Source organism: Thermobia domestica, chromosome 13 (assembly GCF_964235325.1).
Source record: "Thermobia domestica chromosome 13, izTheDome1.hap1.1, whole genome shotgun sequence".
NCBI classification, from domain to species: Eukaryota; Metazoa; Arthropoda; class Insecta; order Zygentoma; family Lepismatidae; genus Thermobia; species Thermobia domestica.
Window position 1 is genome coordinate 137,046,172 of NC_137466.1, and position 25,741 is coordinate 137,071,912.

General features: G+C 33.5%; 2 protein-coding genes across 3 annotated transcripts in view; one reads left to right on the forward strand and one right to left on the reverse strand.

The window, feature by feature from the left end:
* LOC145667764 (uncharacterized) overlaps nucleotides 1–12,737 on the forward strand; it is a 59,176-nt gene extending 46,439 nt beyond the window's left edge. The window contains exons 7-10 of the mRNA XM_081735205.1: nucleotides 2,960–3,902; nucleotides 6,807–7,028; nucleotides 11,362–11,613; nucleotides 12,390–12,737. Of these exons, the coding sequence (XP_081591331.1) occupies nucleotides 2,960–3,902; nucleotides 6,807–7,028; nucleotides 11,362–11,613; nucleotides 12,390–12,556 (1,584 nt within the window). The 3' untranslated portion in view covers nucleotides 12,557–12,737. The remainder of the gene's footprint in view (nucleotides 1–2,959; nucleotides 3,903–6,806; nucleotides 7,029–11,361; nucleotides 11,614–12,389) is intronic.
* Nucleotides 12,738–17,294: 4,557 nt separating this feature from the next.
* The window catches only part of LOC145668548 (cytochrome P450 6k1-like), a 40,513-nt gene continuing 32,066 nt past the window's right edge, over nucleotides 17,295–25,741 (reverse strand). For both annotated transcript variants that reach the window (XM_081736536.1, XM_081736535.1), the window contains exons 4-5: nucleotides 21,088–21,339; nucleotides 17,295–19,115 (exon numbers count right to left, since the gene is read on the reverse strand). In XM_081736536.1, coding sequence (XP_081592662.1) covers nucleotides 18,946–19,115; nucleotides 21,088–21,339 — 422 coding nt within the window. In that variant the 3' untranslated portion in view covers nucleotides 17,295–18,945. The remainder of the gene's footprint in view (nucleotides 19,116–21,087; nucleotides 21,340–25,741) is intronic.

Consider the following 25,741-nt stretch of genomic DNA (forward strand, 5'->3'; position numbering starts at 1 on the left):
AGGCTATGCTCAATTAATAGAAAAGTGAAAGAACTCAAACTCATAAACATTTAGGAGAGGGATTGCAATATTTGTACTCATAATTAGATTCTGTAAACAAACGAAGAATACATTTTACGTATTTTTTGTTTTGGGATATGTGTTTGTCCCTGGCATAGTTTGTTTTGCAACTTTGAATACTGGTACCTGAATAAGTTTATAATTTGTTGTTAATTTTGAGTTATATCAGTTTTCCGCATAAACCAATAAGTGATTTTCTAAAATTATGTTGGTGGGACTAAAGCAAAGTTTTTCTCTCAAGTATGTATTTTATTACGAGAAAACCTTAGTTAAAGACTTAAGTACTAACAAAATATTACTTCATAATTAGTTAAATGAAAATTGAAATAAATGCAATCTAAAAAGAGGCCAATTTAAAGGTTGATAATAACAAATAGTAAATTACGTTAAAATGAAGCGAAAATTACAAATCAAAATAGAAAGGAAGTTCTCAGCACTGAGGCTATACAAAAGAAGTGGATTTACAACTCAATATGCGATCCAGATTAGGCGAGCTCCCATCGGGAATTGAATCTGGGTCTCCCGTACCAAGACCCGTACGAGTAAGCTTCACGTACGGAAGGTAAACTTTATGTAACAGAAGTACAAGCCAAGAAGAAGTTTGTCTCAACCGGGACATTATCCCCTGCATTATTTCTTAGCGAAAACTATTTCTTAGTCTGGAATCCAAGGCCGAACGCCCGAGACCACTTTTTTGTGTTTATTTTTAGACCACTAGGCTATTGTCTTCAATTTATCCACGCTGAGTACTGGCAAACGGAACTTTTTTCCCCTAATGATTTTCATGCATTTTTTTCTTTCTGGTCTGAGTCCTGGATTATTAATTTACTTAATTCAATGTGGTCTTCTTTGGTTTGTATTCTCGAGATATTTTGATGTGAGAAATGTGTCGTATTAGTTTGACAGCTATCCCATTCGAAATATTCTTTAGAAAGCACGGATCTCTGGTTCAATTGCTGGAGAGAGTATTGAACGCATTACGGGGGTTCGGATTCCACCTTAAATTATGAGTCAACGTCTCTATAGTCTTCATGATGAAACAATACAATAAACTTCAATAAACAACGACTGTAAAACTGTTTAAATATATGTTTACACTGACAACACTGTTTGCTCAGTGTATACACTTCTGTATTTGAGGCTATAATAGTTCTTTCTGAAACTACTTTAATCAAAAACCATAAATTATTCTAATATATTTTGCAAACTATGCATTAGGACTAGAGCAACGAATTTTTCAAATTTCTTTTAAAATTTACGACACTTCTACGTATTACACAAATATTCTTTTAATTTATGGTAGTCCAGTTATCCTCTATACGTGATAACTTGATATAGGCTATTTGAAAATAAAAGTGGTCAGAAGATTGTGCGAAAACTTCAATAAACACATACATAATATTGTGTTATTTAAAATCGAATAATATTTACAAAAGTTATAATTGAACGTATTTTTAAATCTGGAAAGCGAAGTTCACTTTTTAGTTTTCCATTGATTTTTAAATCCAAGTAATGGAAGTGATTTTGAAAACCCAAAAGGTATAAGCAATATTTCAGAAGACTCTATTATTTTAGAGAAAAAAAAAAATACCTTAGACATACTTCTTTTATCTGAGGGAGCGGCTGAGTGATTTATACCACATTAGGAAATTAAATTTATAGTTCATTCTTCACTGATTTTAATCCCAAGCACAAAGGATTACGGAAAACAGTCAAAGAAAATATACATAATATTGTATCAAAATCGAATGAGTTTTATATAAATTATCATGAAACTAAAACAAATCGTGGGGGAAGGGGACCACTACTTAACTCTTTACTGATTTCAGCTGCATGTTGAGCAAATGATTGTTAAGCCTTAAAGCAGTGGTGCCCACCCCCCCTCATGTCCATGACGCACCCCCCCTCAATTGTCTATCCGTAGGTGTTCTTCCATGAAAAAAAAATATTTTCGATTAATTTTTACACCTCCTCAAACATATTTATATAGATTTTTAACCCCCCCCAAATATTTCAATGACGCAGTTTGCGTCATAGCCCCCCCTTGTGGGCACCCCTGCTTAAAGAAAATTGTACAAAATATTACACTAAAACGAACAATTGTACCGGAAATTACCGTGAAATATATTTTTGAAATTAGTGGAGGAGTGATCCAATACCACATTGTTGACTTATTTTAATCCCAAGCACAAAGAATTACGTAAAAAGGATCAAAACTGAATGATTTTCTTCTTAAAATATCGAAGAAAATTATAAGAAATAGGGAGAGGATAGGAGTGTAAATCCATTATTTTATTCTTTACCCATTTTAACTTCCCGTAGATGTGATGATCAGGGAGAATTAAGAAAATGTACAACATATTACACCAAAATCGAACACTCTATAACAAAAATGATCGTGGATCATATTTTTGAAATTAGGGGAATTGAGTGAATTAATACTTTTATCCCTTTCAGATTTTAACCCCCAAGTTGGAAGAATATTCGTAATACCGTAAAGAAAATAAATACCAAATTTTGTGATAATCAAAACAAAAAAAAAAAAAATGGTTTAAATGGGAAAATTATCTTACATGTACATGTGTAAACTTGCAACATGTGTAGATTTTTACCTTTTTTACCCCCTTATATTTGATGGATTGCAACCCCCAAACAGTAGGGTTATTTTTGCAAGTAGAAAAAAGGAACATGCCAAGTTTCATCAAAATCGGATAAGATATACGAGAGTTATCATGAGATAGACAGATAGACACACAAATTCCAATCTAATCGAATAGTAGAAACTTCCCTAACGCTCCCTTCAATTAAGCAAATATATTTTACTTTATAGCATTCTTAGACATCCCATTAACACTTATCTTCTCTTTCTTTTAGCTCAAGAGTGGTGGATACTAACTAGAATCACATAATGGCAATCCAGGTAGCAATGGGATTTGTTGATTTTGCGTTGGCCATAGGAGTACTTTTTGTAGTTTTGTATTTCTACTTCACATGGAATTTTGATTATTGGAAGAAACGTGGAATACCTTACCTGCCTCCAACGCCTGTTTTCGGGAACAGTAAACAATTTGTCTTATTACAGAAGGCATTGCCAATAGAACATCAAGAACTCTATGAAAAACTTCGTGGTGAAAGATATGCAGGAATATTCTCAGTGAGAAAACCTATTCTTTTCGTTATGGATCCTGAATTAGTCAAACAAATTTACGTCAAAGATTTTGATTATTTCATGGATCGGGGTGCATCTGTAGACGAGAATGTAGATCCATTAAATGGTAAACATTTATTTACCATGAAGGGCGAAAAATGGCGATTTCTTCGCAATAAACTAAGTCCCACTTTTACATCAGGGAAAATGAAGAAAATGTATAATTTAATGCATGATTGTAGTGAACAATTGGTGCAGTACCTTGAAGAACCTGCGAAAGACAAAGCAGTTATCGAACTTAAAGATATGATGGCTAGATTTACGACAGATGTAATCGCTTCGTGTGCTTTTGGAATACAATGTAATAGCTTAGAGGATCCTAATTCTGAGTTTAGGAGAGTTGGCAAAGAATTATTTGAACCGTCTACAAAAAAGGCTGTAATAAATTTGATTGGTAGATCAATTCCTTTCTTGCATCGTTGGTTTAAGTTTGGTGTTATGCCACAGAAGATAAGAAATTTCTTCCAAACTGTTGTGAAAGATACAATGGATTACAGAGAGAAAAATAATATTGTGAGGAATGACTTTATGCAACTTCTAATTCAGTTGAAGAATACTGGTAAAGTTGAAGACGATGATGAACCGGAAGAAAAGCTTCAGAATGGTACACAATCAGGGAAAGGATCTCCTTTCGGTAAGAATTTCGTTTCATTAAAAAAATCTTATTCTAATTATGTATAATAATAATAATAATAATAATAATAATAATAATAATAATAATAATAATAATAATAATAATAATAATAATAATAATAATGACTAGATATAGATCAGTTTTGTCTATACAGTTTCTAGCACGATAGGTTTTACACTTCTTATATTTTAAATTTATAAGCCTACAATCAATTCAAAATAACCGACCTTCATTTTAGGAAAGTTTTTTTTTTTTTTATCGAAAGAGTATTTTGTAGAATTAATTAATTAAATACTAGTTCATTGTTTGCTATAACAGAATATATATTGCCTGTTTATTTCAAGTGTGACATAACTCAAAAATTGCCCTTATTGACTTATGGGCAGAAAATGAAAGCTAATCTTGATGCCTATCTCTTGTTTAAAAAAAAAAAAAAAATCAGATGTGCTTCCAAAACTTGGCGTTAGAGAGTACTTGTGTCGTTCTTGCGCCAAGTCGTTTCCACGGCGTTTCGAACTTTCAAACGCTTCTGAAAAGTTAGGAATTTTGAGTTATGTCACTTGAAATAAACAGGCGACATGCAATGTTAATCTCTTTTACTTCAACCCTGACAGTTCACTTTTACTTTGAAAAGTTAATTCACATATAAAACTATGTCATTTCAAAGATGGTACTATATCAGATACTTTTCTAAGTTTTTGTTCTCATTGAAACTGTGTGATTAATGTCCTGAGTGAACACCATATAGCATATGGAATAGTAAGAAATGCTTCCTTTTTTTTCTTTTTTTTTAATAACAGAGTTTGGCTCCTCAAAACACTGTCTGTGTCCGTTGGGGAGACACAAAATCTTGAGAACTACTTGATGAGTCAGGATGAATTTTGGCCAGGTTTTAGAGGACCAAATGTTAGGATTCCAGTTAGTTCGTGGAGGTGATATTCAAACTGGTAGTGAGAAATCAACCTTTTCCGGTTTCAATGTTGACCATTAAGGGGAGAAAAGGAGAAATAATAGGTAGCGGGAAGTGATTTTCTGCAATCAATTAAGCGTCCCAAAAATACATCTTATCTGCATCGTCAATTCTCCACTAGAACCAGAAATGATACAAATTCATTAGAACTCCAGGTTTCAATATTGATCTACATAGAGCAATAACATAAGAGATAGCGGAAAGTTGTTTCTTGGAACTGATTGAACTTTCTAAGAATGTGTGCCATCTTATTTATCTCTTAACCCTCTATTCAAACCAAAAGTGTCAGTAATCAACCACTTCCGGTTTTAATGTTCACTGTTATGGAGTAACAAGGGTAATAGATACCGAGAAACTCTTTTTCTTTAAATGGATTTAGCACTCTAAGAATTCTAGCGGTTTTCTGCAGTCAACTAAATGTCCCAAGGACATATTCTATCTTCATTTTAATCGCTGTACTAAAATCGAAAGTGCCTGCAATCTATTACCACTTTCGGTTTCAATATTAATTGAGAAAATGTTACACCTCATAAGCCAAACTTCTTCGCGTGGTATACACGCTACATGTTTAAATTGTGAATAGTGCAAGAATCAATTACAATTGTTCATGTCTCTCAAGCCATCTCATGTTCACGTCTCATAAGACTTCTCATGTATTCTGGTTTGAAATAAATAATTACATTGCAAAGACTCCTGGATGCTTATCCCAACACTATTCATGAACTGACAAATCCCAACTCTTAAAAAATGTAATAAATTTAGAAAAACATGAGCCATGGCAACAATTGCAAAGTGCCAGTTGAAATCTTAAAACATGCGGTGAAAATTAGGAGTGTTTGGCAATTTGAAAGATCGCATAACGGACGTTTGGTGCACATTAGAAACAGTCCTAAATTCATACTGGTTAACTATAGAATAAAAATAAGCATACCACTGCTTTTGAGGAAAATTTACTATTAAAATGAGGTGTTACATGCTATGGTTTTCATTTGTCAGAACTTCACTTTAATTAAAAAGGGAGGATTTCAATATGGCTGCCGTCAAGGATACTCATACCGTACCACTTCCATCTAGGCCTAATATGTATTACCGAAGCTTTTATCTACTTATTATCATTATTACGTGGGTTAGAAACAGAGGTAAGAGACTTACGCACATAGTAAATATAAACAATTAATATGGTTGTAATTTTTCCCCGAATGTGCGTTTCTTAAAACTAACTTCACCATTGTTTTCCTGCCGTCAAGGTAATACCTACCAGACGACTTCCCCATAGGCCTTCTATGTATCCACATGGTTGTTCTTCACTTTTTCATTAACACTCCGTTTACAAAGGGTAGTAAGGGACTTGACAGTATTCTCTAATAACCAAATAACCACAACTCTTAAAAATTATATATATATATATATATATATATATATATATATATATATATATATATATATATATGCTATGGCATACATGCCCTCTATCAGAAAAATCTTTGAAATCGGAGCCGGACACTTGGGTGATGTCCCTTGTTAGGACCAGGCTTTTGGGTCTACAGTCCTTTTTAAAAAAATCAAAAAATTGCCAAATTCATACTTTTATCTGAAACTTTTACCTGATAATTCAACAAAAGATGGTTAGTTTCTCATAATTTTCGAGTTAATAGAATGTAGAAAACTTAATTAAAAACATACAATTATATTTTACCACAAAAGTGGTGTACGGTAATCAATTTATATATTGTCTATTGGAATTCTAGTAAATTTTGAATTTTCTTACTTTTAGAACATAGTTAAGATGGTCTGAAGTCCAGGCTTTAGTAATTTTCGAATGTTGAAAACTATATTCAGTAATATTTTGCTATAAGTTTAGCCTACAGTAATTAATCTATATACAAATGTATCTATTTGAATTCTAATAAATGTTGAATTTTGCTTACTTTCAGAACTTAGTCAAGATGATCTCACAGCCCAAGTTTTTGTATTTTTCATTGGAGGTTTTGAAACCTCGTCTTCCGTTATAAGCTTTGCCTTGTATGAACTCGCTTTGCAACCAGATATCCAACAACGACTTCGCGACGAAATAGATGAAGTGTTGAAGAAGAATGATGGAAAACTTACTTACGAAGCTGTTCTTGAAATGCAGTATCTTGATATGGTTGTACAAGGTTTGTATTGTCCAGTTGGATTATTTATTTCCTCTAATTAATTAACTGATCAATGGTTCATACCCGTTTGGACTATTTCCGTTTCCTTTACTGGCCTAACTACCAATTTGTCTCATTATCTCCATCTTATCCCATCGGTATTCCCGTTTTGCCAATGCTCAATCGACGTGAGATATTTAGTGTGTGAGGAGATAATTTTCGTACAAAGGTTGGTTAAGGTTATTTATTTCTCAACAGCTCTGACATGATTGGCTGTGATTCCAGCAAATTAGTACCGCTAGTAGTTTCCGAAGTGCACAACTTCAATAATCTCTCTCTTTAAACTGGTTATTCATCAGGAATTAACTCCTCGAAATATGAAACTTCAGGTGATTTTTTTTCTAACAAAAGCCATTACTTTAAAATGATTGATGAAAACTCACTTGTCAATATAAACAAAAGCAGGGGTAAGTAGGGATAGCAATACTACCCAGACTTGCATTGTGGTTAACTGATTTTGCCTTCAGTAATAAAATTTTGATTCCAAGTTAACGTGTGTAATCACGTGCCATACAATTTCACGAACAGTAGCTACAATTAGAGCTAAGCATTGCGAAACAGTACGACTGAAATGAAACCGCAGTTCATTCATGAAGTTACGCGATTATTGGTATAATACCACTGGCGCAAGTCCCGGGGGATGAAGAGGACATGTCTCTTCCAATCTTGGATCTAGGGGGGACTGTCCCTCCCAATAATTGATTTGAAATGTGTTTTCTGGGGAAAAATGTGATGATTTGTGTCCGAGTGCCACAAAGGAAAGTGAGATGAAGTTGATGTTCCCCTGAAATAAACCTCAAATCTGCCCGCCTCCCAATGTTGAAGACAACTCTGTTCTGTGATCCTCCAGAGGATGGTTTTGAACTTCAAAAATATTTTGAGCATCGCTTAACAAAAAAAAAAAGAAAAAAAGAAAAGAAAAAAAGAAAAAAAAGAAAAAGAAGAAAGGAAAGGAAAAGGTCTTCTTTGTCCCCCTCAATGTTGAAGACAGATTGCGCCGCTGTATGATACAGTTACGATTTATTAATATTTCAGCACTTTACGTTGTTCACTATAGGGCAAAAACGGGAATAGATAGCGAGAAGCATTTTTATTCGAATCCATTTAGTGTTTCGAAAACGAGTACCTTCTTTTCTATTAACTCTATTCAGACAGAAGCAGGACAAATCGACCACTTTAGGTTTTAACGTTGGTTGTTTTGGGCTAATGCGTCGTAAGAATGTATATACTATCTTCACTAATAGATTTACTAAAACAAGAAATGATAGAAATCTATTGTCACTTCCAGTTTCGATATTAATTTATAAAATAGCACACCATACCAACCAAACTTCTTTACGTGGTGTACACGTACCACTGCTACTAGTATTTTAACGAGATATTATGGTGGGATCCAGGCTAAGGTTTATATATTCACCAATTGCACCATTTGTGAAACTCAGTGGTATTCGAAGTCCACGTAAATAATGACTACAAGAACAAGAACTAAAATCAATCAATAAATGAAAAGCATTATTTTATTTTAGAGGATATGTTATATTATTTCAACATTAATAGAAGTAATTGCTAATTTAAATTCAAGTGCAGACATTCAAACCATATTTTATCATAAAAAACATTCCCCATTTCCCCCAAAAGGATATGATAATTTAAAAATGAACTAAAATTGAAAATGTCTGTGTAGGTCAATAAAAAGTGATATTTTGTTGTGTAAACTTGATACTTCACAAAAATAAAAATGTATATGCTATCTTACACCGTAAACGAAGAGGAAGAGATAACGAACTTACAGCACTACTGTCACATAGCGTAAAATACTTTGCTGGAACAACATTTTATCTGACAGATTAGTAGGAAAGAAAATCTTGTTACTCCACAATCTGACACGATTTTTATATTTTCCCGTTCACGTTTTTCGAAGAAACCTGATAGCGGTTGTATTTATAATTATTTGTTTTTCGTATTTGAAAGATTAAGTACAAGGAAGTATATTTTTCTTTTTATTTCGTTACGCAAATAATGCAAAATGCTTCGTGTTGTAACCTAGCTGTATGTATATACACAATTAAATATAAGGTCCACAGTCCAATAAAACTAGCTTTAACAACCACCAAAATTTATTTTGATAGTTACTACAAGAAATTAAACTATTTTTGCTCCTTTAAAATTTTATATTTCCTTAATACTTATCATTTCTTCGTCGTATATCTCAAAAACACATCTATAATTGATTGCATCTCTACTTATTATATCTTAACAGCATGAATGTACAAGTAGCATAAATGTGCAGGTCTGGCCACACAAAAAGTGGCATCTTACGTAAAAAATATATATATATATATAATCGTTGCAGTGTATATGTTTGTTATTGCATATTTCCTTATGCTTAGACTTCGTCTTTAGTGTGACGATTTTAAAACAAATCATTCTTCGGTTCATTCTTGTCTTCTTTTCTAGACTTTTGTGGGTATAACATCATGGAAAACAAATATTTATAACTAACTGACAAGGAATATTCGGTTATTTTGAGAATTTTTGTAAGGCTCCACTTTAAGGAAGGAATGATTGATCTCCTAAACCTGTTACAATAAATCCTATTTTTCTTTTCTTTTCTTTCTCTTTCTTTTTACAAACAATCCTTACATTGGAGACAATGATGTATGTAAGCAACAGGAAGCATAATTACTAAGTCGGTATGCACGCAATGTAATTCGGTTTTTCATATACTTTTATCGTGCAAATATACAGGGAAAAGAAACTGATCACACTACCTCTGCTTCATTAGCTTACTGTACATGGCTGGCTACACTAGAGGTATGGATTAGAATTTGTATTTTGACAATATCTTCGATAGTACAACCAAGTAAGATTTGATACCTACACACGGACAAAATAATTTTAATTCTAACTTAATTTCTAATGCAGAAATTTTGTAAATGATCTTCCTGATTTTTTAAATTTTAATAACTGAGGTTTATTTATTCGCAATGACCAACTCAATGATAAATGAAAGAAAAATTTTTAAAAAACACACACGTTAAGTTTTGCATTCCACGTCAAAGATGCTCAACATGTGTGGCTTTTGTAATTTGACACACATCAATCCCATAGTCTAATTCTTGCCACTCTGTCCAACATCTCGGAGTCAATAGGTACAACTGCTTCTTGAATGCATAAGTTTAGGTAAATTGTTTCGTAGGAGTGGTTGACACACTGGTTTTTAACATACCCTCCCCTCCCAAAAAAACAGCTGCACGGAGTGGTATCTGGCGACCGTGGGTATCAAGAAAGCAGAACCTGATCTTTACGACTAATTCGTCTTATCTATTGATTTGATAACCTTCTGTTGAGTTCTCTCCTGACATCCCGATGTCATTGTGGAAATGTCCCGTCCTGCTAGAAAGTAAAAGTTTCCATGTTCTCCTCCAGTTGCGGGAAAAAAAAAAAAAAACATGTCTGCAGCACATGAAGGTAGAAAAGTACGTTTAACAGTGTTTTGTTCGAAGCACATTTGGTCATAAATGTTTTTGCGAGTAACTGCGCAAAACATGTTCACTTTGGGAGGATCACGAATAAATTTTTCGTAACTAGGCCTATAAAGAGATTTCCCAAACCCCAGATCCTAACATTTCGTTTGATTATTTTCCCTGAAACGTAAAACATAGTTTAAGTTTCATCACTAAACACAACTGACTCAATGAAACTACACTTGTTTCCATAAGCTTTCAAATCGCAACAAAATTCGTCTCTTATCCTTGTCAGTAGGTTTAAGTACCTGCAACAATTTCAGTCAGTATGGGGAAAATTTCAAACGTTTTCGCGCAATCTTCCACAAGTTCAATTATTTCTTGCATGAACTGTTATTTTTTTGTGGGTTCTCTCGAAAGTACCACGCACACCAACTCCTGACCAGTTTGTTGATTTCCTCTTGCAGATATATGTATATAAATTGTCAGTTTGACTTCCGTATTGAGTGCTCGTTTGGTGGATTTAACTCAAACTTCGTCCTGAAACTTTGTTAAACGCTAACCACAGACTCTTTTACATGAAATTCGAGAACTAAAAGTGAATGCCGCTCAATGAGAGAATTGTAACTAAACATCATATTTGCCAATCCCTGGAACTTTTTGAGTTTTCTTTAATTTAAATTGCATGTCATTGTGCTAAATAAACGTGAGTTATTAAACTTAACAATGGGAACATAGTTTACAATAGCTGTGTATTATTAACAAAATTAACAGGAGGGTATTGATGGTTGCTCTTTAATATGTTGTTACTATATTTGTATTTGCAGAGTCTATGAGAAAATATCCTCCTCTACCATTTGGAATGAGGGTGTGCATGAAGGACTATAAAATTCCAGACTCCAAACACGTTATAGAAAAGGGAACAAGAGTATTTATTCCAGTTTATGCTATGCAAAGAGATCCACGGTACTTTCCAGATCCAGACAAATTTGATCCAGAACGTTTCACAGAAGAAAATAAGAAAACTCGACCTAACTTTGCATATCTTCCATTCGGAGGCGGCCCAAGAATATGTATTGGTAAGTACATATGCAATAAAGAAACCTATAGATAACGTGTTCTGAAGACGGATACTTGTATTTCCGTGTAATTTTAATCTATAATTTTATACCATTAAACGGAAAAAGTCTAATATAAAAGGAGATTTTGTGCTTCAGTGTCTCCAATTATTCTCTTGAGCAAGATTATTCTCCTCAGAGCACTAAGTGATTTATCAAGCAAATTTAAGTGTACTGCGAAGAAATTGAAAAGTAAGTAAATAGTATACTTAAATAAGATATTAACTTAAATCAGATATTACAAAATAAATAAGTTAATACAAAATAAGTATAAATATTATTTAAAAATTAGTTAACAAGGAACAATGACAGCTTGATAAGTCATCAATTACAGTTGAGTTCATTTTTCTAGTCGCTACTTTAACCTAGATTTTTGGGTAATTCAAATTTTGGTCATACTGTAATTTCTATGGATAGCAACACTAAAAATTCTTCCGATTCGTATTTTCGGGTGTGGAATAACATTATCTACCACGTGGTAAGTTACATTTCATTACCTCTTTTCACTTACGAAAAACGGGCAAAAGAAAGATTGTTAGCTTTTGAAAAATATTTAGTAGTCTGCCCCCTTAATATTATTTACAGAAATCGTAAGGTTATCCTTTGAACTATTAAACATTTTGAAGCATGTTTCTAAGAAAACAGTACAAATAACTATAATTTCTAAGTTCTGTTAATACTTCAGTACTAAATAGGTGTACAACTAACAATAACATTATTTACATTTTTTATTTCAGGTATGCGATTTGGACTGATGCAATCAAAATTGGGACTAGCTTCTCTTATTTCCAAATATGAGTTCAGCATTTGTAAGAAGACTAATATTCCGATTGAATTCGAACCAAGAAACATAATTCTTAGTGCGAAAAATGGAATTTGGCTTCAAATATCGAAACGAAGTTAGCTTAATACTATTACATTTATTTTTAACGTGAAGATTATGTAAATATTATTATTCTATATATAATATATTTGTAATGACTCTTATTGATGTCAAATTACTTGACCATTTTATTTATTAGCTTTTGTACAAAGTTTACTACAAATTATTTTCTCAATAAATTAATATAAGTGTTTATAAAAAAGTGAAGTTTCTGTTCTCTAGATTTTTTATTTGTAAATACTTTTTAATAATTGATATGAAACTTACTACTTATTAAAATGCTGAAAACTAATTGGATTACTGAAAATAATTACATTACAAATAGTATTTTGGTCAAAGTTGATAATGACAATTACACACAATAAAGTTAATATAGCAAAGAGATCTAAACAGAATATGTTATTTGCCAGATATAGGCTGTAGTTGTTTATAATTGGTCTTTTCTTAAAACTTATATTGGATTAACCCACTTTAAATTTGTATTTCTCGGAAACAAGACGGCTACCTAGAACTAATTCCAGCTTCAACTGGATTGCATCATTAAATAATTTACTCCCCTATGATTGATATACGGCCATATAGTTTTCTATATAATTCTGATTCTGCAGTATTGACTTTTACAGTGGACCCCAAATGTTAGGCTTGCGTACTGTATTAACCAAACGCTGTCCTGCTAGGCGCAATGAAACGTCTTACTGGTGGCAATGTGGGAAAGGTAGGTGGATCTGAACATTAGTACCTCCTTGCTAGGCGCCTATCCATTTACATTCAAGGTTGAATGTAGGAAAGATAATTACATTCCTTTAAAAAAAAAACTTACAAGAAGTGAAATAAAAGATAACTCTCATAAAACGTTTCTTAGATAAAATAGTTCTCTCAATTTATGGGTCTCTTCGAAAAATTACTTGTTGCACTTTTAGTTTCTTCTGCATCTAACTTTGTCTCTTCCACACGGTGTTCTCACTTCTTTTTTAGAATAAACAAGTTTCACTATCTTACTACTTTGGCTTTTGCATTTAAAATCGAATTTTCTATAATTTAACAAACCTCACTCCTTATCATTTTTTAAAAGCTAAATAATCTAAAATATGAAATAACATACTTGCTTCTCTATCTGTTACAGATCGCTAAAGAAAACCGAAGTTATTGAATAATATAATAGTTTATTAGACCTTTTGTGTTGCAGAGTAGGATCAGCAGTTTAAGTCGTACGTTAGTTTAGGTTAGGTTAGGGTAGTTTAGATTAGGTTGGGTTAGTTTAGTTTAGTTGAGTTAGGTTCAATATTCCTGGATCTGCTCTGCAGCACTCAATGCTTTGTTTACCTTCAATTTACTATTTTTTAAGATAGAAGTTTGGATTTATGTCAAAGATAGGGCTTGCTGCACTCGTTTCAAACAATGAGTTAAATGTTTCTAAGGAGACCAATTTTCCATTGAAATTTAATTTTCGAAAAACACTTCTAATCCCAGAATACGTAATTTGGCTTCAAATATCGAAGAAAAGCTAACTAATGTTATAAGAATTCTCATTATCGTATGCACTTTTAACCATAGGAATCTTTTAAATGATGTAGATAGGAGTTCAAACGAATAACGAAATTCTTAACATTTTCATATGTAATGCATAATACATCCTGCATGATGCTTTTTCTGGGTACAAATAACATGATCAGCATTGGAATTAGTTTTAAAATTTATATATACCTCCGCCCACATTAGTATATGTCGAACGATCCTCGAACCAATTTACTTCAAGATTTCGCTTCGTGATGTTATTAAACTAAGCTATTAATGATTACACATTTAGTAACAAGGAATAATTTCAAATCATTGCGATTGAATTTATTGCCTGGTTCACTTGAAAACTTAGTTTTCCCCTTCTATGGAAAAAGAAAATATTTTTACAAGTGATGTATTATCACATTCTAGTCTCAGCACGTCACATAGCCGTGATGCTTTTCTTTCCCTGAGTGGACGGATTAAGTCTCCCCGACGTGCTGAAATTTCCGTTAATTTGAACATTGGATGGCTATCCATAGACGACTTTCGACTTCCTATATATACTTTGTGATGCTTTTAGTACTTGTAAAAAAATCAAAGTGGCAGTGAATCCAGTGCAGAGTTAGTTAGAGCGATAACAATTGGCTTGGCATACGCTTCCTGCGTGTTTAGTAGCATCCTCCCTTCGCCAGCAGCCATTACTTTCGCGTCTTTATATGCATGTTTGACTCAAATTGGGAGATTTATCCGGAGAAGAAATATGGAATATGCTTCATGAGTTTGCTGTTGATTCTGGATCTAAAATTGATGATTCAAATATTGACCCAGATTATGTTGGCGGGGCTTCTATGAAAGGAAGTTTTTTTTTCTCTCTCTCTCTTTCTTTTACCTTGTTATTACTGACCAATAAGAATGACTGTAACATAAGCATTTATGTGACTGTGTGGGGTTCTCACTTTGTAATATTTTCTTAGATATAACAATCGTATTTATTTATTTATTTATATTCTTGTATATTTTTTGGCAATAGGTAGCACGACAGAAGAGCAAATGCAAAAAGTGTGAACGACAAAAGGGCGACTCCAGACGAAAAATAGAAATAATCGGTCTTGAACTATATTTTTACTTTATACTTATACCTTTCTCCCATCTCTAAGAATCTAATGTTTGTATTGACGGTTTGTAACATTTGAAGAGCTGTAATGCCCCAAAAAGTTCATATATGCATACTTATAATCAATCATAATGCTTCTCGGACTCTTTTTATAATTGAAAAAAGTACACTTATAAAAATATAAAAAGATACATAAAAATGAGAAAACAGGTTGATAATGTTGTATTGTATAGTACTAAGTTCATATTTCTAGAAAATAAATATTTCATTGCTCTAAGTTTTTACACTATTTTTTATAAAAATCGAAAAGCATGAAAAAACCCACCAACTTGAAGGAAAAACATCGCAGGAATGGGCTCCGACTCGAATCTGTTAAGGAAAGGTCAGAAATTGATAATAAAGAAAGAAAAGTTGAAAAAAAAAACATTACTTTAAATTTAAAACCGGGAACATATGTAAATTGATGCCTCCTTACATCAGTATTTAAAGTATGTTTTCAAGCGAAATATCACTGGAGGTCCCAAACTGGCAAAAAGTGTATTCTGCAGGGAAGCCAAAGAATGTTTTGTTTCCCGCCACTGTCTCCAATCCAAACTCGAATAGTGTTACGGATTCTACTTGAACTAACAACCTATGTATCTGCCGCATATATACAGTATCTTCGATGCTGAAGATAAACATTGAGCTCCAATGAATTATAAATATCTAAACAGGATGTTTCAAAACAACACCGACAATGTTTGGAGGTAATTCCTGACACCAAGATAAGACAAAAAGTACAGACCAACCTGGGTGCACAAATGCTTCCTTTCGGAGTTATAGGCTGCCGAAAACATGAAAAACTGAAATTTAAAGGTCCATAGCTCCAAAAGTATGGGATTTACCGCAGTCGGGTCAAGACTTCAGTTAGGAACTAGTATGTGCCCTATCCAAATATCTGAGTTTCAGAATCCTGTGGTACTTCCGCAACAATTTTTCCAGAGGTAGTTGTTGAGTACTTCAAATTATAAGCCCGTAGCTAAACTCATTCTATAAAAATTGTTGCGTGAGTACCTTAGGATTCTGAAACATGTATTTTTGGATAGCACACGTAGTAGTTCCTAAGTTAAGCCTTGACTCGACTACGATAGGTCACATAGTTTTGGAGCTATGGACAGTTAAAGTTCAGTTTTTCATGTTTTCGGCCGCCTATAACTCCGAAAGGAAGCATTTGTGCACCCAGGTTGGTCTATACTTTTTGTCTTATCTTGGTGTCAGGAATCACCTCCCAAACGTTGTCGGTGTTGTTTCGAAACACCCTGTCTCCAATCTTTTCAACAAAGAGATCTCGAAAACCTCAAGTGCTAGAAACATGCCGTTTTCACTGGCCGATTCCAAATTTTGTGTAGATTGTCCAGTTCTCATTCAAATTTTCAAAAACCATGTCGTTATTGTTCTATGCAACATTTTAGGGGCCGTTTTGAGCCCATAAGATTAACATTGTTGCAGGCCGAAACTACGGTGTTTGGCAACCAGTAGAAAAGATACTATGGCGGGTTGACGGACATTGCAGGCGCTTAGCTTAAATCTGAATGGCAAAACCTATTGCATGCTGGCAACTTCAACGGTCTCAAGAGACGTAATGAGGCGTACTTGGACGGATATGGATTTCTTTTTAAAAAAAACATTTCCACTTGATATGGTGTTACTTCTACATATTTGCTAAAAACTTACTCCAACATCTATACATAGCAACTTACTTCCTTTGTGAGTCTCCTATCCTTTTCTTGTGTGAGTAAGGAGACATGCACAATGGAAAGGAGATTCATGGTCATAACAGAACGATGCACTGAGTAAATAGCACAGGATCAGCTAGTCTATATATTAAAAAGCTAGGTTTATATGTATGTCTGCAATCCTTTCGAGGATGAGATCTCGAAAACCACAAGTGCTAGAAACGTGCTGTTTTCAGTGGTCGATTCCAAATTTTGTGTAGATTGTCCAGTTTTAATTTAATATTTGGAAAACAGGGCCGTTATTTCTTTATTACATTTTTTTAGTACACTGGAAATGTTGAAATTATCTTATAAAGTAAAGCATCATAGCTTACGAGTTACACATTCCAACACCACATAGTTGTAAACAAGGGTTGTATATCTCTCAGGCGTTTTTTTCGTGGGCAAATGATAATGAAAAACGAAGAATAACAATTTCTCTAGTCTAAGATGAATCTTTATTGTTTAGTGTGTGTTGCCCAATGAACACCTATATCACTGACATTATAATTAATTGTATGTGTAAGTATTTGCTTATTACATAGTGCATGCAAGAAGAAAGAAAAGACTGGTCATACATGAATTAGAAACTCCAAACAGAAGTTGGCTCAAATCCTGCAAACGGTGTGAGATATTGAAAAAATAATCGAGAAAATCTCTCCTTTATGGTAACTTTGCCGATTTTTATCAAGACTTCTTTCACTTGTCTCTGTAATAGGATATATACAGATATTGTGAGGTATAACAAGGAGATTCATGCTCATATGTGAATGAGGCGCTCTGTAGAGAGCGTAGATTCAGCTAGTCATATATATAATATTAAAAGTGACTATGCTTATGACCTCATAACTCTTTAACCACCCGACCGATCTCGATCATATTTTCAACATAGATGAGGTTCGTGCCTGGGATGGTTTTTATCATTTCACTTCGGTGGTGCAACTTTGAGAAGGGGGAGGGGAAGATATTTAAAAATGATCGAACGCGACTAATATTAGTGTCGAATCCATAGTTTCTAGGGCCGCTGAGATGAACAGTGACACTTCCGATGCTGTTTTAATCCAAATTCAGGTCGGCAATTTGGAGGAAGGGGAGATAAATAAAAATGATCCAAAATGACACATATTAGTACCGAATCCATAGTTTTCAGAGTCGCTGAGACGAACAGTGACACTTATGATGCTGTTTAAATCCAAATTTAGCCCCCATTGTCTTTTATGTCCAAAATCAAACGTATTGTCCCCGTGCGAAGAACAGGCAATCTGCTAGTACTTCTTACATACAAGAGTTACACATGTAGATATATATCAAATACTCATATATATTTATTAAATACTCATTACATACACCATTTATCACTTAGTGACTGCCAATCATATCCGTTTATTTCAGCAATATCCTTTTATCGTTCTTTCTTTTAAAACATTACTCATCAACAGTTTATTATTATTATTATTATTATTATTATTATTATTATTATTATTATTATTATTATTATTATTATTATTATTATTATTATTATTATTTTCATTTTGAAACTGATGCATAGTATACGTATAGGTATACGCAGTGGCGGATCCAAGGGGGGGCCTATAACTCCTTGACGCTCAGATATACACGGGATAAAATGGACTTCAATTCTGTTTTACACTGGATAAAACGGCAAAATATGGTTCAGCCCCTCCCTTGATCATATCCTGGATCCGCCCCTGGGTATACGTATACGTATAGGTGTGGATTTATAATGCATCATATAACTCTAAAATGTAAGCATTTGTGACGATTGATTGTGTTAAATACACCATTATCTTAAGTATATTTCAAAATATTTTTTTTTATAAAAATGACTTCGTTTTGTTGGTGCATAAAATGTAATGTGAAGTACAATCTTATATTTTCTGGTTAACAGACATGGTTTCGTGATGGGAAATGATCTACTGAAACAAATAAAAATCTAATTTTAAATAATATATTAAAAAACATTAGGAAAACATACTTAGATTAAACATTTCATGACAGAATTGAACTCAGAATATTATAATCTATCTTTTGCGCTTTTGGAGTTTTAACCAAACTCCTGTAGATGGTGTCAAAACTATTCCAATTGTCCTGAAAACCAGCGGGATTGGTGTATCTTTGCAGACAGTAAACTCATACTTTGCCAGCAATTGAACCAGTCCTAGTTTCGTTTGTAGCAAACCAAATCGCATTCCTGCAAAATAATAATAATAATTAACAAATAAATAAATTATATGCAAGAACAGGCCTTATTGAATGACATTCACCTTTCTCTATTTTCATTGATGTCTATAAACATATTCTATTCAGATGCCGGCTTTCCGTGCAAATACAGAGAGATTCATGTGTGTATGTGTGCAGAATCACTTCCTAAAAATTGTATCAGGAATTCCAGTATATCTTGTGTATATAAACATATATTGTAACAAGTTATTCGTTCAAATCATATGCTGTTGTCATGGTTTTCTCAAGATTATTTTTGCAATATGATTTTTGCTGTTCATTCCTTCTGTAGATTTGTAACTTTATGTATGTAATACGCTCTGACTGTTTTAGTGAACTCTCTCGTATCGAAAATTAAGCTAAAATAAACGGAACTATTTGTTCGATCCACATAGTTCAAATATAATATAATAAATGTTCACAGTGTTAAATCTCAGTTCAACTTTTTAGTAAAATTAGTGACTGAAAGTTCCAGCCAGCAAATCTCATTCTTAAAGTATTACAAAAGCACAAAGTTGTATCCAGTATCTAGTGAATGGGAAGTTGGAACAAAGTCCGAATCTTTTCTCTTAAAAATATCCAAGCTGACACCTGATAAAATGACATTTTAAAGTTATTTTCTTAGATGTTTAATCAAATCACCTTACTTGAATATTTCTAGGACGTACGGCCTTGCATATGGTACGGTACAAATTCTGACCGATTCAGAATAGGAAATATTAATTACCAAGTTTCAGACCAAAACCATATCCATGAAGAAATTAAATGTCTACTGAAAGCAGGAGATTCGTGTTATTATTCAGTTTAAAATCTTTTGTCGTCGCGAATTCTGTCGAGGAATTTGAAGCTTAAAGTATATAAAACAGTAGTTATGTCCATTCTGCTGTATGGTTGCGAAACATGGTCTCTTACTCTGATGGAAAAACGCAGACTGAAACTATTTTAAAATAAAATCCTGAGACGAATATTTGAATTCTAGAGGAAAGGGAAATAAGAATAGCGGAAACTTAACAAAGAGGAACTGCATATTTTATATAATTTACCAAACATTGTTTGGGTTATAAAGTCTAGGGGGCTCAGGAGGTAGGACATTTAGCTAGAATGAAAGAAAATAGGAACATTTTCTAGAAGTTTTAACTAGAAATAGAATCGGAAAACGAGCTTTAGAAAAACCTAGGAGCAGATAGGAGGACAATATGAAGATGAATCTCGCAAAAATACCAATACAAAGTAGAAACTGGGTCCAGTTGGTTAAGGACAGAAGTCAATAGAGAGCTTTTGTTAACGCGGCATTAAACCTTTGCGTTCCATAGGCCATATAGTTAGTTAGTTTTTTCCTAATCCATTGATAAGAAATATACGTACTTTAAAATAGTATGAACACTTTATACTGGTAATTTTATTAGGAAACAAACTTTGTGACAATAATGAACATAGTAAGAATAAAAAATGTAATATTGAGTGTTATAAAAAATACATACTGAATTCATATAATTGTACATATTCATACATTGAAGGAGAGTATTTTGTAATGAAAAACCTAAATTGGATATTTAAGATTGATGATTGCTAGCGTCACAAGCAATCGTTAAACTTATTGTCACATTAAGAGAATGAATACTTTACTAACGTCAGCTATAGTATATTACTACTTATTAGAGCCTTAATTTGTTTTCAAAACATTATAGACTTCGTTTGATTAAATGGATTAATTGTTAAGTAGATATAATGAATGTGGTAAAACCGATGGTAAAGCTTGTAATTTTAAAATCAATCTCGTCTCTATAACCTAAGGTACAAGTTCAGTTTCGCTGGTTTGGATTCAACGATAAACCATATAGGTTCAGGTTTTATAGTTTTGTACTGATAATGGATATTTAAGCTCTTCCTAAACAAACAACAAAAAATACTGCTGTATATGTGATACTTATAAAAGTACTTACCGATGCAGTTTCTTGGTCCCTCTCCAAACGGAAGAAAAGCGTAATTAGGAATTTTACTCTTGTTTTGCTCATTAAATCTCTCAGGATCAAATTTGTTCGGATTCGGATAATATTTTTCATCATAGTGAATTGCATATACTGGTATAGCAACAGACACTCCTTCATCTAGAGTTATGTTGGTATCTGGAACGGTATATTTTTTGGTGCAGCAGCGACTTAGAAATGCTCCTGCTGGATACTTCCTAAACGTTTCTGCAAGAATAAAGATAATTACATTTCAACAAATGAAATACGAGGGCTGCTATATATATTTCTGGCCTAATAATGAAAATACGAATATTTATCAACGAAAATGGTTTTATTGTTTTTCAAAATATTCTCCATCAAGATTTATACACTTTTGCATGCGCTCAAACCAATTTTCGAAGCACTTTTTCCACTCCGATTGAGACACCTCCAAAACATGGTTTTTGAATGCTTCAACAGCATTTTCTGGCGACGAAAATCGTTGACCACGCATTTTTTTCTTGATGTGTGGGAATAAAAAGAAGTCATTGGGTGCCAAGTCAGGGCTGTACGGCGGATGACCCATCACTTCGACGTTTTGGCCGGTCAAAAATGCGCTGGTTTGAGCCGATGTGTGAGAGCTCGCATTGTCATGGTGCACAATGATTCGTCTTCTCTTGTTCATTTTTCGAATTTCTCCGAAGACTTCAGGCAAACAAATGGTGGTGTACCACTCAGAATTGACCGTCCTACGTTGCTCAAGCGGAACAGTCGCCACATGACCAGTTATGCCGAAGAAACAGGCGACCATTTGCTTCGAAGTGCTTCTTCCACGAACAACTTTCGTTGGATTTGGCTCGTCTTGGAAGACCCACACGGTCGATTGCTGTTTTGTTTCGGGCTCATACGCATAGATCCATGATTCGTCACCTGTGACGATCTTATAAACGTCTTTTGAAGCACCGCGATCGTATTTTTTCAGCATTTCTTTACACCAATCCACACGAGCTTTCTTTTGAGCGATTGTCAAATTGTGCGGGATCCAACGAGAACAAACCTTTTTTACGGCCAGGTGTTCATGCAATATCGAATGTATGCTGGTGGAAGAAATGCCTAGGCATGCCTCTATCTCACGGTAAGTCACATGACGGTCTTGCATTATCAGTTCACGTACGGCATCGATGTTTTCTGGCACAACGGCTGTTTTTGGACGACCTTCACGGAATTCGTCTTTGAGCGAGCGTCGGCCACGATTGAATTCGTTGTACCAGTTTTTCACAGTGCTATAGGATGGTGCTTCGTCGCCATACAAAGATTTAAGTTCATCGATGCACTCTTGTCGTGATAATCCACGTCGAAAGTTGTGAAAAATGATCGCACGAAAATGTTCACGAGTTAATTCCATTTTTTTGCCAAGTTGATTTCTTCAAGTACCTGTAAAAGAAAAAAAAATTGTCGTAAGTCAAAAAGTTCTGAGTACATTTATGCTACAAAATGTCAAACTTTCCAATGGAAATGTCAGATTGCACCTGGCAACACTTAGTGTTGCCTAGGCCAGAAATATATATAGCAACCCACGTATAGTTTGCAGATAGAAGAATCATGCAACCTTCTTTGCTTTATTATGAGTAGAGCCTAATTTTAAATAGAACAGAAGAAATTCCCTAAACTCACATCGTGAAATCTCCGTCCACTCATTGATTCAGATTACATAAGTAAAATGAAATACAATAGAGAACATTTAAGTACGAAATATTCTTAATTGGACTATCGAAACGTGAAGCCGCACTGTAAAATGTTTCTGTAAAATTAGAAAAAGAAGTAATGGCAAAGCTGGTACTCTTTGTAAAATTACAAATAAGCATTCTACATGTTATATGACTGATATGAAAATAAACTTGATTGATATAAAAAAAACGGTAGATAACATACAACACGTTGTATACAGTGACAGTAATGATGTTGTGAGAGTTCTTTTGACAATAATTCATTGTAATTTTAATCAATATTGGATGCATTACTATTATGACGCTTGAAGTTGAGCATTATAAAGTTACTAATTTCCTACGGAACCAATGTTAAAAAGTTAGACAGGTTTAATTCTAATTAATTAGGGACGAGCAAAAGCAGATTTAGTATTATCCACGAGAACAAAGTTTATAAAATAAGTGCTTGTGAAATCAGAAATGAAGCAAGACTTTAAAAAAACTCATAGCTAGGAACCAGGCCCGTAACAAAAAATAAAAAACACAGTGAGCTGAGATCTTTTGGAGGGAGGGCTAACTTCAGTTTATTTACATTCTTGACTGCTTATGTTTTGAATATACGTATATTTACCTATACACAGAATTAAAAATTAAAAAAAAAAAAAAGTGGACTGATGGTGGTCGCATGGGGTTCCAGACCACACTACCAACCTCTATCTACGGGTCTACTAAGAATATAGAAGCTGGTTCATATGAAGCCTCGCACAAACAATTCTAAGAACTAGGCCCGTAACAATAACAATAACACAGAAGAGCTAAGATATTTTTTAACAAACCAATTTTCTCCAACGAGAATTGAATCATGTTCGGAAAGAAATGAACCGTTTTATGCTCACATCACTCATCATACATGACAGTTGTATTCTCTAAACTTGTTGCATTGGAAGAAACGTTACGTTGATTTTTAGAGTTATCGACCGATTAAAAAAGTCATACTTTGGACATAATTGAATAATTCTTAAATTTATGTGGATAATTACTTGTTATTTAGAAAACACCGCTTAAAACCTCGTAAATCATTTTCTTCTTAGCCAATGTCCCACCCAGTTTCTCTTTCTCTTTTCAATAATATCTAAAATTGTTCTTCCCCCCTTCCGTCTCTAACACTCCCTCATTCGTTTAACACTCAACCCAACTAGTTTCCTTCATTACTCTCCACATCCACATTTCGAAAGCATTCAATGGTTTTTCATTACTTTTGCGTAATCTTTATGTTTCTGACCCATATAGTACCATACTCCACATCAAGCAATTTATGAGTCTTTTTCTCAACTTTTTTTCCCCAAGTTCCACAAAATATACTTTTCTTCGTCCTAGAGTCTTCTTTCGCCATTCCTATCCTTGCTTTTATTTCACGTTCCACTTCATATCAATGATGATGATGATGATGAATGATGTATTTGTATTTGTCATACAAAAAGTCTAAAATATATATCCTTGAAACTGTGTTAGTTATTTGTTAAATCTATGTATGAGATTTCTGATACAGCTATTTTTTTTTATTTTTTTTTACATCTTGATGACATTTCTTAGGAACCTATGAACCCCAACATACTATTTAGAATATACAAGAAAATATCTTTCAAAACAAAAACCATTGTTCAAGTGTATTTATTTTTGGATGACTACTTGTTATTACTTTTTGTTTAAGTGAGTGTAAATATTTTAATTTATTTATTTACAAATATTTACTATCCAAACAACCAGAGATATGTGCAACAACTTAATTACAACCATAGTAACATAATATCATAACAAAAACCTAACGCACCAAATGATAACAATAACAATAACAAGACGCAAGGCATTTGTATTCAAGTAAGATCATTTAGACAGAAAGGTTTGTAACTACAGAATTAGCGTGCTCGGTATTCAGTACCAAACTTTAAAAAATCAGTTAATATAGAAATTGGATCACTGCTGAAGACTTTGGTGGCAATATGTTTGACTGAAAGGAAAGTGTGAATAATTGACATTATGTCTGGAGTGTTTAAGATCGCAGTGTATCATATGTAAGTAAGAATAAATAGCTTATTTAAGATATTTATGAAACTAATGGATGTGAAACAAGTATTAGATACGGTTCGACAGTGATGATAGGTAAGAACCTGAATTTGCTCTTTTTGCATGCTTCAGATATTGTATTATTAAGAAAGCGCAGTGCCAGGGCCGTATTTAGCATTTTGGCGCCCCTAGGCCCAATAATGTTTTTCGCCCCCTAGTCTGGTTAAAGTTACTTTCCTAAAAACCTTTATTTAAAAAAATATCAGGCCTATATGTTAATTACTTAAACACCACTCCACGATGCAATTTTATCATTGCAGGTTTTCTGAGGAATTTACTTGTTTCTGGGCTTAACAAAATACCGTTAATGTATTAACAAAAGATTGGTGAACCAACAATTATTTGTTACCAACAATTATTTGTTCCAATGAACTTCAAAATCAGAATGCTTTATTAGCCTGATTTTCTTAATGAATTCAAAAAATGTTGTTATGGCTATTTATTTTTATTTCTAGATATTTTTCTGTTTTTTTCTCTCGGCCGTGCGCCCCCTGGGAGCTTGCGCCCATAGGCTCGGGCCTACCGGGCCTATTGGGAAATCCGGCCCTGCGCAGTGCTGTATTATTACGGAAACAAAGTTCAAAAGCTTGTCTGCCCTAGAAAGCTACACGATTCTTGAAACAAATGAACGAAACTTTATTTTTGGAGGAACTACTAAATTGGTTGATAGAACATGAGTAAAGCACAGAGGTTACGACTTCTTGCTAACCTTTATGCTATATCCAGAACACCTCCAATCAGTAATTATATCATTTTTAATTTCTTAGGGGAAGGCAAGTGGAGGGGCAGAAAGACTTTTTGGGGGACAGTTACTTTTT